This window comes from Anopheles aquasalis, chromosome 3 (genome assembly GCF_943734665.1).
Source record: "Anopheles aquasalis chromosome 3, idAnoAquaMG_Q_19, whole genome shotgun sequence".
Classification (NCBI taxonomy): domain Eukaryota; kingdom Metazoa; phylum Arthropoda; class Insecta; order Diptera; family Culicidae; genus Anopheles; species Anopheles aquasalis.
Genome location: NC_064878.1, coordinates 49048549 through 49061048, shown reverse-complemented (window position 1 = coordinate 49061048; position 12500 = coordinate 49048549). Strand labels below are relative to the sequence as shown.

Genomic DNA, 12500 nt, shown 5'->3' with positions numbered 1-12500 from the left:
CGATGGTAAAACAAACAAAGCATGAAATTAAAATCTTTCATTAAACTCGCTCACTCTCTCTCTCTCTCTCTCTTTTTCCCTCTAAACGATCACCAAGCTACCGACAGGTCGGCGGTAGCATGACCTGGCTAGAAGTGGATGAGGATCGCGTTCGAAAGAGTCCACGAAAGCGCGACAGCCTGGGAAGGGCACCGTGGAAAAGCGTGACGAGACGGATTGGGGGTTAGTGTATGACCTGGTTCCGGCGTCCGATCCGTCCGTGGACCTTTCGTTTTCATCGTTTAGGCGAAGGTTAAAGGGTATGAATGAAATGGGGCTGTTACAATGACTCATAGCGGGCTTCACCCTGGTTTCTTTACTTATTCAACAATCAACATTACTACCGAAAACGAAATCATCGATTTCCATCGATAGGCACTCCCTTTGGCATCTTTCAAATAGCTTATGGATCTCGGTTTACTGTTATAACAATCTAATGATAGACCCAAATTTAGGTACTTTTTGAATAAATGCCTTCCGACATCTTCTGGGTCGTTCAAATAAATGTTGAACAATTTTAAAACTTAAAGCTGCACAGTTGATAAAAATTGAACAAATTACTCTTGCATTTATGCTTGTTTGCATGCTGTTATAATGTATGCAAGATAATTTCATGATTGATCTCTACAAACAACAAAATACACACTAAAATTACTCAGGAATATTGATTTTTTTTAAATTAATCGTATTTGTTTTAAATTGAGAGACCACAAAGAAAGGCAACATTGCACTGCTAGTGTGATCTTTGCGATCACACATGCCATTGTCCTTCTCCCAACTGTATTTTGTGGTTTTCTGTTCTGGGATCAGGATATCCATTTGTCGAGAGGCAGCAATCTTGCGATCGAAAGAAAGTGCGTAACATGACACTTTTACCTGCATGTTGGCAGTAAAAAGGGAAATACATGTCTCTCCTACTTCCCCTAAAGCATCTTAGGGTATGCACACCTTCCCAATCTTATACGGGAATGCTTGTTCCTGCCGAACAAACCCCGCCACTTAATGGTGCGTATTGATTTGTTGCTTTTCGCCATGGGTGTCCACAGGGCACAGGACAGGTAGAGAGGCTTCCACGCGATGTGAATCTACCGTCGCGCCAGGTTTGACTTTATGAACCGCCGGGAACCACGACGGCAAAAGGCGAGGGAAACGAGGGAAAGATCAAAAGCATGACCGCATCCTTCACATTCTCACCCACGGTAAATTGAACATTAAGGCGAACTATGGCCAGAACCCGGTTCGTCTATTGAATGCCAGTAGGAGCCACTGGCTTGTTGGCTTCTCTTTTTTTTTTTTTTTGGAAATCCGTTCCGTCCTCTCGCCATGTTAAGTATAAGGCACGGTTCAAGTGATGACGTTAAAGGGGGATGGTCCCTCTTCCTAGTGAACATGTTTTATTGAGCTGTATCGGCGAGGCGGTTTTTTCTCTTCGCCGCCTTATTCACGAACCGATCACCACGGTTCCCCCATAATTATGCGGTGAGGGCTCTTTGTTCGAATGCGCTTCGAACAGATTCGACAGAGCGGCAAACTCACAGAAGAAGAGATACACGGTCAATGATCGATGTCAGCTCAACCTGCCAAAAATTACCATCATCCGGCCGATTTTTTTCCTCCATCTTCTTCTGGTGCTTCCTAGGCCGCAGCCGCGGAATCCCCGTGGAAAGTAGATTCGAACGTTGCCCTTCCTTCGCGCCTCAAGAAGCACAAGAGTGAAAGCCCCGCGCTTGGAGAGGATGCGAGACCGCATCGCATCATTTCGATGCAACGACGCATTCCTTAATTTTAAGCATTTCGAAATAAGCTTTCGGTCGTCAGCATTGCATCGTGGATGCTGGCTTATGCAACACCGTTGCACCTGTCCCAGGCGATAATGCAGAGCGTGACAATATTCTCATCGGACAAACGGACGAACGGTGGCGCAGAAAATCTTCTCACCGCATTCAGAAATGTTGAAAGGAGAAGAATGTGACTTTCTCTTCATGCCAGAGATCGCCATTCCGATATTTGCCGTTCACCTTCGAACCTGCGTAAGGACACCGTGCACAACAATTCAACGGATGGCTTGAAATAATATTCACGAAGCAGTAAGGAGTGTTTGAGATTTTTCGCAAATTTTCTCTTAACCTTATACAAAAGTAAATGTTTTATGATTTATTGCATGAATTCAAGTCCGTTAGGCGTCCAGAATACAGCTTCTTGTTGCAAAAAAGCAATCGAATTGTACCTGGTATGATACTTTTCGTTCTACCCGCCCGTATTTGAACGACGACCGATGGCTCGATGACACGGAACAGAACAAAACGGCGCAATTCGTCAGCATCACCAAGAAGCTCACTCCTGCGGACGACCCGTTATGTTGCACCGCTGACCGTGTGAAAACGTCCCAGAGCAGCGACCGTTCGGAACAAGTCCATCACACCCCAAACGTTCCTACCCTACCCCTCGCTCCTCTTCAACTCGTGTATGCTCGTTTTGCTTTCAAATTTATATGCTTCTTCCTTTCGCGATGTTTCGCTCCTTGGCCGGAAATTAGCCTCGATTCGTTTTGTTTTTTTTTTACAATTTACTAACCTCTGCACCGCCTCAGGGCTCGCAGTGGAGCAACCAGTAGCATATTTGCAGCCTGTTCGGCATTCTAATGATTATGCAGTCCAATAAGCCGCGCCAAGGCGGTACTGCTGCTCGTGATTTAGATCAAGTAGCAAGATGCTACCGAGCGCGGCCAATGCCTCTCGGACTGGGCGACGGCTGCGGGGTTCGCTTATGTTTGTTGATATAATTTACCGTACCACCACCTCCACCAGTCGCACTCCCCACCACTAGCAGGCGGCAGCCGATGCCATCGATCAAGAACAGGAAAAGGGACCGGGTCTCCGTCACGAACACGATCATCGCCCTGTCATCTTTGTACACGTTGTTGTTGATGATGATGATGATGATGGTGACGACGAGAAGAGAACGACGTGTTCCTCCCGCTGGTGCCGCTGGCCCTGCTGTTTGCTTGTCCCCGTTTGGCATCGCGGGGACCGATGCGTTCTGCACAAAACCTCCTCCACTACCGCACATTGGATGTGCCCACCGTAAATCAGTGGCCATAGTTATGCTATCCACAATTGCTTTGCCTCTATGCTGCAGCCCATGAGGACTGCGAACGCATAGTCCGGACAATCTTCGCTACTTGAGTGCACTTCAAAACGTGCAAAAATGAACTACGCACACGCCGTCACGCTGCTATGCAACCGGTGGGGCGGTCGCTGGGGCATGATGACTTTCTGCATCGAAGCAAGCAGCAGACGGGTGTAGCAGCAGCAGCAGCAGCGGCAACTCGTCGTCATACTTTTGCATTATTTTCATATTTAAATGAAGCATAATACGGACCCCTCAGACTCGCTCTGCCGGCAGAGTAGTAGGTTAACCGCAACAAAGATTTCTTCCCCTTTCGACCCGCTTTGCTTGCGGTAATATTGCAGCCACGCAACGCAAACGGTGCACCGCACGGATCGCCATGTGCATCGGTGCGATGACGACGGTGAGTTCGTCTGGGAGGAGGCACACCAACCAAGCAGCCAGGCAGGCAAGCCGGCAGACCGCAACAAGAGCAGCGTCGAACCCGTTTTTGGCCGGGCATGTCGAGATCGTCAAGAAACCTACCGGCACACCACGGTAGCTAGAGAGAGAGAGAGAGAGCTGGGGAACCTCGTTCCATCGTGCGCTGAGAATATGTAATCCCGAACACATTTCATTCCCCGCGATACACACGTTTCCGTGCTTGTTGTTTGGCGTCGCATCCCATCGCCGTTTGCCCTCTTATCGCTGATACCGAAGGCTCATTATGATGGTGCGCTGCCCGTAATTATTTCACGACGTTCCGTTCCTGAGCCTCGTGGTTACGTAAGGCTCCGTTACTGGTGGACGGGCAAGGCCCGATACCCGATACTACCGGCTGGAACCTGAATTCTCTCGTCTCCCTCTTCAGTTGAGGAATTTAATAAAAATAAAAAAGGGAAAATTTATAATTGCGACAATTGCCACAATCGTCCTGGCCCGATAAAAGGTGAGAACAGGGTGTATCTCTATGGGCATGGAATGCAACTGTCCGCCGAGTTGCACTGTTCTGTGGTGCGTTCTGAGCAACAAGAAGCAACAGAAACAGCCAGCAGCGAAGATTGCCCCTACGTCAAACAATGTACAAAACCAACAATTGTGCACTCGAGCGGCTGGTTGTTGTGGCCAATTTGTGGTTCTTTCTTGCCGTTTTTTTTCTGTTTTTATTTCCACTCCCCAGCAACACCAGAAACCACCATTTAATTCCAGCCCTAATGACACCGGCGGCGGAACGAACGATCGCATGTTTAATGATGATCATTAGAGGCATAACAGAAGAGCAGAGATAAGAAGCAGGGGCATGGGCTAAGGGCCCAGCAGCCAGGGCTGTACTACCATAACCAATTATGGTAGGAATGAAACAACGGTGGCAGTATATAGCCCTCTATTACTGCTGTTCCTGGTGCAGTATTTTTTGCGCCAATCGAAAAGGAAAGTTCGCACGAACACGAACCAATTGGCAACGATTATCGCCCGAAAGCGATGGCTTTAGGGTGAATCCTTGGTTAAAATGGTATCCCTTATCGCGGTAACGTTCTCAGCGCCTTTTTACGGCCAGCTCAATCTTGATCCTCGAGCGAATGGAATGGAAAACTGAATTTTGCCAGACCATTTTCCCGAGGATATTATCAAGAAAAACACTTGTGAAACCCCCGACATAACGAGCTGTTAATGGAAACATAATGTTTATTACCATGAAAGGGATCTTTATGCATCTGGAGAGAGGGAGAGAGTTTAGGCAAACCAGATGTCCCTGATCCATTTGGTGGAGCCAAGGCGATCACAGTCTGAAGTCTGGAAGTGAAACCAGATATCGTAGGGTAGATAGCTGATAAGCCTTCCATTATCCTTCCCTTTTTTACCATTTTGAAACGCTCTGTTACTACAATCAAGTTCGTCAAGTGGCTGTGGGAAAATTAATGATTAGGAGCGGAACGTAGAACACATGTTCAGTTCATTCATCGTTATAGGGATTATCTGCAAAGCCTCATTAATGTTACATGGGTCTTCTGCTTAAACACTTCATAATACTTTATGTGCGTTTGCTTTCTGTATCTTTCCCAGAATTATGTTTGTCTCGTCAAGTAACAATTTCTTCACGGCTCCCTTGCATGTGTGGCGAAAACATGTGCGCACCATCAATAGAATGGCGGGAATGTATTGAACATTACACTGCAGGCGATCAAAACGGATCCATCACGTACGGATCCCAAGGGTCCTTTCCGAAAGGATCTAAACACCCCCTGCGCACTCTTTTCCGCAGAATCGTCGTCCCTACCATTCCCTACGATTGACCATCACGAAGCACAAAGATCACTGCCGTAGTTCGGGCGCTGGTTACGGTTCACAGCACTTTCCACATTCTTTCTGGCACCATTTTCGGAAAGAATTCGAAGCAGACACTACCGAGCCCACAGCATAGACGACGCAACTCGCCATCGTCGTCACAGTTGTCAGCGGCGCAGGTAGAACCCGTAAAAATCCGGGTACTGAAGGGAAGATGGGCTGAAGAATATACACCGAACATAAGATGGGTGCTGGGGAGTGATGGCTTTTGTTTTCCTTTGCACGTTTCCTTCTAGCCACTTTGGCTATTCAAACAACAACGAATTCCAACTTTATGGACACCATCCGTCGTCATCCGCCCATCTAGGCCTAACGGAAAACGATGCCGCATCACATATACCGGCACAGGATGCGCTGAAGAGGAGACGGGAACAGGGAGAACACTGGCGGCCATCCGATGATCTTTCTTTTCTCGGGCAACACTGAAGCCATACAAACATCGGGCGGTTTCGTGTTATAACGAGATCTGCTTATGGCGTCCACTCTCTGGTCGCAGAGACGCTAACTCGTCAACATGGGAGCGAGACCACATAAAATTGCTCCCTTGCTCCGTTTGCTTCGCGGACTATCTTCGCTTAATTAATTGATTGCATCTAGATCACGTACTCTTCGCTGCGCGTCCAGAATCCGAATCTCCGAACACACAAACTCGCACTCCTGTCGCATGTTGAGTGAATAACCTTTTTCATAACGTCGCACAGCATAAGATTACACCGGTGCAAACATCTATATTCGAATACGCACATCCGCGAGGGACCATTCTACACCTCGCATGGACGACAATTTCGAGCGAAAATTTGCAAACACACCTTCTTCACAGCTTCACGGCCATTCTTGGCGCGGATTGCGTGGGAACTAGATCGCACCGATCCGCATCACTAAGTCACTCGAGCCCGAGTTAGCACCTGCCCGGAGGAAACCGACGAATGATCCAAAAACTTGTGCTGTTTTTTAATGACTACTTCAGCTTAAATCTAGAGTAAAACTTCCGTCGAACACGGCGGTGTGGCCTAACCTTGTTGCCTTTTCCTTTCCGATCGAAGCGGAGGCAGAGACAGCCTCCTTTTGCTGCACCGCGACGCGCCGTATGTTGATGAAGCAGCACTGAACACGACGCACCAAACGCGATCACGAACCGATCGCAGACCCGCACTCATGAAACTGAAAACTGGTTTTTCGAACAAACCCTTCTCTACCTCATGATCTCTCGCCAGATCGTCGGGCTTCTTTTGCAGTGCTTCCACGCACACACACGTGTGCGCCCATGCCATGCTCCGATCCTTCACGCGCTCGTGAGCAAGATCGTGCGCCCGCACCGACCCGATTCATACGGCCTTTGAATGGTGGCCTCTCTCGTGTTTTGTTGATCGTTTTCATTCAATTTCTCACATATCCTTCTTGTAATTGATCACCCTTCTCTCTGCGGTAAGCTGGCAGCCAGGCTCTCCCCCGGCATGTTGGACATTATGCAAGGGTTGACTATGTTTTGGGATCACCTGCATCGTTACTGCGGATGATACGATCGGCGAAAAGTGTTTGTGAACTATTGTTGCTCTCAGTTTAGGCAGCTTCGTGTAATTATTTTGAACTGTAACATAATGTTTCAAAGTTATGGCGTTTTTTTTTATTTTCACAAACTGTTCTATGTTATCAAGCAAACAAAAATACAGCGCAACAATTGAAGTGCATTTCTACAATCGACTTTGACTACAGCTTCCCACTGCGTTGAGCAGAGTGCACTGTGTATTGGTGATCAGATCAGAACATCGTAGCCTCAATGATTATCTGGTCCATACAGGCGCGGTTCCTTCATCCATGATTATCACTGTTCGGCTTTACGTTTCTTCTTCTACACCTTCCAGGCGTCTTTGCCCATAAATCCCTCCGCTTCGTTTTGGCAACGTTGAGCCGGTCAAGCCCATTTCCTGCCCTTACCCGCACGTTCGCGAGCCTCATGCTCAGAGTCTCGGTTGATGATCATGGAACAGCCGTTGGGAATCTTTTTGTCATTAGCTCGAATTCATCATTCGCATTCATGTGAGTACGTCTCATGTGGGATAGAACGAACTCCTTCTTGTCCGAGCGGGAAGGTCATAGAGCTGGCTTTCGATTCGATGGCTGCTTATTCTATGAGCGTCTTTTGGATATGGCTTGATTAGCTTCGTGAGCATGTGGGGTTACACTCAGATGGCAGAATTCATGATGAATCTTAAAGACGATTAAAAAAAGAGCATAATCCAGGATTAGGACTAGGCGACAGGTATGGAACATTTATATAGGGATCTATATTGATATTCCTAATTTCTCAATAGAAAGAAAGGATGAAAGAAAACACCTTTTCGACACACGTCAATCGATGAACAGCGTTACGCGCGCAACTTCGGCATTTATTCACTCTGGTGCCCATGCTCTCCGTCGGTGCCACCGTGAAGTGCATTCTATCTGGAGCGGAATTGTCTTGTTTCTATGTTCTTAAACGCTATGGTACGATCAAATTTTTATAACATTTGAAGTTTGGTATCATTTCCCTCGTCTAATCCCTTGCTGACGGCTCTCATAATTCCTGACTCTGTGGCAACGCACTAGTCCAACTGTCTGCCAGACGGTAAAACGCCAAGAATGCATTGTTTTATTTCCACCTCCCACCCAATCGGTTAGAACTTTGCAATTCGTAAAATTGCACCGCAATCATTGAAATGTAATCGTGTCAGTGGGATTTTCATAAGATGCTAAGTAATCGAATAGGAAGCTGCCTATAGTGTGCCTTCTTCACTCACTACTTGCTTCACAATTCTGCGTCTTATTACCATGTCTCCAGCCGTTCTGTTCACAGTGTGCTTGCATGTTGGGTAAAAAATACGAAACAGGTTTTTCATGTCCTTGTTCACTGTTAACACGTTTCTGTCACACAGCTTTCTTTCTTATTTTGGAAAACGTATCAGCGAGACTATATAAGAATCGTCAACATATATCAGAATTGTATGCAGTCAAAGCAACGGTTTGTTTTGTCAATATCCGCTGTAAACTAAATCATCAACTATTACTACTTTTGAGTGAACAAAATATCAGATAAATGGCATCAAGTGAATAAGGTGTAATATGTATACCCTTGTCCTATATGCCCGTCTGTTGTCTATATATGTATATACTGTACAAGCTTATCTGCCCTTCAACAATCTTATAATAGCTGCAGTTAAGCATCCTTTTCTTACGTCTGATCCGGAAACACTCTGATACTTTCAGTTTCGATTCCTCGCAAAACATGCTCTTAACCAAGCACTTCCTGAATCGTGTACCAGCCAACTTGCTCACTCATTAGCTCACTCTTTTCTATTTCCATCTGCTTTACTGTCCCACCGTTTGATTCGTTTTCCCTGTCGTGTTATTTTTCTAAGGGAATCGTGTTTTTTGTGTTTGGTTGAAATATCGCAATCTACAACAGTTTGATTGATAACAATATTAGATTTTCATCTCGGCTACATGCATTGTCGTTATCCTTTCTATCTATTTATAATTGATAACATCATCGATCATGGGACAAGATGGTGAAGAAGAGGATCTAGAGGCAGAGAAAGTTGGAGGGATCGGCAGATGTAGTTAGACCGGCGGCTAATAGGCTTCACACAATTATTCATTGCAGTTATCTTTAGAAGGATGTTCTAGAGTTGTATGCTTTGCTTATGGGTTCGTTGCTCTTGGCGAGTAAAGTTTATAGTTTAATGTTTGCTTTGCTTGTTTGAATTCTGTGGCTATTGTGACTGTTTTTATGTGATCCTTTTTTATAGAGAAAAAGCTCCAATTGCTCCAATGTTTGACGCGCTCAGTATTATTGAAAGTTCATTTGAAGCAATTACTTATTAAGATAGTTAATCGTGGATATAGATCGGCTGTCACATTCACTCACAGTACTTTTGTTTTACTGTTTCCAATTCTTATCCATCTCCACGTCTAACAACTAGATATTTCAATAGCTTGAGCGAACTCGCGGCGTAGAAGGAAGTTCAAACATTTTACACTAAATGCCCATACAATGAATGACCTATTTGTACTGAGAATAAGACTGCGATCTATTCAGGTTACCATTTGGATGGTAATCTGTACATAAATAGAGTTAACTGACTAGTCATACAACTAAAGCACCAGGACAGTAATAATCAGTTCAATACCTAAAAAAAAGGAGGCAGACAAATTTCTTCGCAGAACAAATGTAACGCAAAACTGTATACCAACAATCTTTGCAACAACGCTGATCAAGTGCCTTTAGGGTGAATGTTTGCGAAATAGCAGGAGATGCAGACAGGCATCCTAGCGGGAGCGATCGCCAAGTAAACTCGAAATACCACTTCTTACTCGCACTAATAATATAAGGATAATGTTAATAAAAGCGATTTTATCACACAACTTTTAACGCTCTATAGGAGTACACTCTCCATTGCACAAACCATTGTCACTTTAGGGCGTACAGACTAACACAGGCCTCCTTCATCATCGTCTTCGTCAGCAGGACCAGCGGTTGGTTTTGAAGTCTTTGCAAAAGGGAAATTGGATATTATTAAAAATCGAAATGCACGATGACATAACAACGTGGTACTTACATCGCTTGTTCCGCCACTGTTGGGTGAAACGTACGAAGCGGCCGCATTTTCGATTACATTCGCTTTCGGGGCAATCGCCATACCCTTCGGCAGGGGTAAATCTCGTGCCAACCGGGAATACTCCACGTCCATGTGACGGATGAAAGGAGACGAGAGGGCCCGCTGAGCCAGCTCGGGATCCTCATCATCGTACGCCTGTTGATAGCGAGACCTTTAGCTGGCCGTTTCATGGAAGATACAATGACGGTATGTGATACGAACCTGCAGCAACGATTCCAGCGTTTGAACCTCGGCGGCATCGCAGCAATTACCCCACTCTTTGAACGCCTTTTCGGCCGCCACATAGTCACCGCGGGCGAGTTGCACGAGCACAAGCGCCACGGCTAGACGACCGATTGCACCATCCGAACCTACCTGCTGATGCAGGCCGATCTCACGCCTAATGGCATCCGCTGCCTGATCGTACATACCCAGCTTCACCATGATCCGGGCGACCTTGCTGGCATACTCTGCGCCCTGCCTCGTCGAATCTTCGATCTGCAATCAAGAGCAAAGGATGCTATGAGTCTAAGAAGGAGCAAACCAGCGATTTGGAGTGTTAGCAACGGACCGTAACAACATCCACGGCTTGCTTGTACAGCTGCAGCGCGTCTTCCGGATGCGATTGCTCCAGTATCTTTGCCGCCTTATCGAGCACGGTTGCACCAGATTCGGGTGAACCGTGCTGCTGGTACAGATTGCAGGCCCTTTCCGCCAACTTCCGGATATCGCCGAGGCTGTTCATGTCTTTGCATATCAGTATAGCCTGATCGATGCACTTTGCCGCGTGGAACAAGGCACGGTTCTGCCGATGGCAGTCGGAAGCCTTCATCAAACAATCCCGACATTGGTCCAGCGATTTAGCGTTTCGAAAGCAGGTTGCTGAAAGAGACAAACATGCAGAACGCGTTCAAGGTTAGTTGTTCAAACTTAAAACACACCACCAACAACTCACCTGCTTTATTGTACTCCTCGGCTGCGTTATCAAAATCTGGTCTCCACTTTAACAGCGACGTTTTCAGGCTAAGTGATGGGTTTTTGTGTACAAAAGGGACCAATTAGCGACCACCGGAGACAAACTGGCCACGAATAGCTTACCATTTCTCCGCTTGGCGGATATGTTCCTGGGCCTCTTCGATCTTGCTAGACATTGCGGTTTTCAGTAGAATCAGCGGAGAATGGGCTGGAATTCGGGGTGTTTCTCACTTTTCTGCAGATTAAAAACACGCCCGTGTATGTTGCGTGTACTGCGTGAGTCACAAAACTGTCCCCAAGCTGATCCTGCACGCAGTTTCTTTCTTTTACCAATCCAACGATAAGTAGCACGAAGTGGGCTGAGTCTGTTGAAGGGATTCCCAAAGACAAAACACAAAAAGAGCCACAATTTTGTACGGCCGAGCAGAAACACGAATTTGTGAAAAAGTGAGGGAGGGAGTTTTTTTTCAGCCACTTGACAGCTCACACGCCTTGTATAACACTTGGCGACTGTCCTACAGTCCTGCTGGGTTTGTTTACATCTCGTTTGTTTGGTGCGTGCCGGTCTATGAAAAAGCGGTGAATAATTTGCTTAAGCCCGTAAAATTGTCTGAAAACCTCTCTGCCACGATATGGAGGAAGTCCAGCGTCATTCCGTGCACACATTGGTGTTTCGTTCACTCAAGCGTACCCACGATTTTTTCGTCGCCAATCAAAGCTTCCTTCCAGAGGTCGACGAAAGCCTGTGAGTAGCATCCGGAACCAACGGCAGAATCCCCCGTTTTACACTTTCGCGCTTATGCGTTTCGTTTGTTTAGGGAGAAGCTAAAGTACTCTATTAAAGCGAGGGATACCTACGGATTGGTGTTCGACCGTACTGCCAAAGCCAAAGCGTTAGCGGTGAAAAGAGGCGAAAGCGAACGGGTCGACGGTCCCCCGGGAGTTAAGGATGGTGGTAAGATGAAACGAAAGCATCCACGAAAGGAACGCGGCAAACTAACCATCTTCTTCTGTTCTCTTAGTTCTAGCTATAACAGCCGGAGGCGAATCGGAAGCTGGACCCACGGATGGTGCCAACCCGCAATCAAACGCGCTAGTCCCAGCGGCCACACCTGCCTCCCAGAACACCTCAAATGCCGTGCAAATACTGCCGAAGAAGGCGCCAACCATTCCGAAGCCGAAATGGCACGCTCCGTGGAAACTTTGCCGCGTTATCGCCGGCCACTTGGGATGGGTTCGGTGCGTGGCAGTCGAACCCGGAAACGAATGGTTCGCAACGGGTGCTGCCGATCGGGTGATCAAAATATGGGACCTGGCTAGCGGAAAGCTGAAACTGTCGTTAACGGGGCACGTCAGTACGGTTCGTGGGCTTGCCGTAAGTCCCCGCCATCCGTATCT

The 12500-nt window shown here is 46.8% G+C and overlaps 3 protein-coding genes across 7 annotated transcripts in view; 1 reads left to right on the top strand and 2 right to left on the bottom strand.

Annotated features, from left to right (window-relative positions):
• The window catches only part of LOC126574749 (AT-rich interactive domain-containing protein 1A), a 14850-nt gene extending 8249 nt beyond the window's left edge, over positions 1-6601 (bottom strand). For 2 of the 3 annotated variants that reach the window (XM_050235095.1, XM_050235097.1), the window contains exon 1: positions 6509-6601. The gene's annotated coding sequence lies outside the window, so the exon portion shown is untranslated. Of the gene's footprint in view, positions 1-6302; positions 6345-6508 lie in introns of those variants that run through there. The other variant, XM_050235096.1, reaches the window with a different exon arrangement.
• Positions 6602-7166: 565 nt separating this feature from the next.
• Positions 7167-11562, bottom strand: LOC126576420 (gamma-soluble NSF attachment protein). Of its 3 annotated transcripts, none has more exons than XM_050237685.1 (7): positions 11226-11562; positions 11083-11150; positions 10699-11009; positions 10350-10625; positions 10089-10283; positions 9936-10019; positions 7167-7701 (listed from the first exon to the last, which is right to left on the bottom strand). In XM_050237685.1, the coding sequence occupies exons 1-6, from the start codon at positions 11276-11278 to the stop codon at positions 9960-9962; spliced, it is 963 nt and encodes a 320-aa protein (XP_050093642.1). In that variant the 5' UTR covers positions 11279-11562; the 3' UTR covers positions 7167-7701; positions 9936-9959. The 3 variants fall into 3 exon arrangements, with proteins under 3 accessions (XP_050093642.1, XP_050093643.1, XP_050093641.1); XM_050237686.1 differs by lacking the exon at positions 7167-7701 and adding an exon at positions 7847-9848; XM_050237684.1 differs by lacking the exon at positions 7167-7701 and having other exon boundaries at positions 7847-10019.
• A 94-nt stretch (positions 11563-11656) lies between these two features.
• LOC126575012 (pleiotropic regulator 1) overlaps positions 11657-12500 on the top strand; it is a 1662-nt gene continuing 818 nt past the window's right edge. The window contains exons 1-3 of the mRNA XM_050235487.1: positions 11657-11847; positions 11921-12057; positions 12125-12500. The exon at positions 12125-12500 is cut by the window's right edge and continues 818 nt beyond it. Of these exons, the coding sequence (XP_050091444.1) occupies positions 11735-11847; positions 11921-12057; positions 12125-12500 (626 nt within the window). The 5' untranslated portion in view covers positions 11657-11734. The remainder of the gene's footprint in view (positions 11848-11920; positions 12058-12124) is intronic.

Coding starts and splice junctions, on each gene's coding strand:
- LOC126576420 (XM_050237685.1), bottom strand. CDS start 11,278: ATGTCTAGCAAGATCGAAGAGGCCCAGGAACATATCCGCCAAGCGGAG. Junction 11,151..11,225: donor ATCCGCCAAGCGGAGAAATG/GTAAGCTATTCG, acceptor CCCATCACTTAG/CCTGAAAACGTCGCTGTTAA. Junction 10,626..10,698: donor AAGCCGTGGATGTTGTTACG/GTCCGTTGCTAA, acceptor TCTTGATTGCAG/ATCGAAGATTCGACGAGGCA.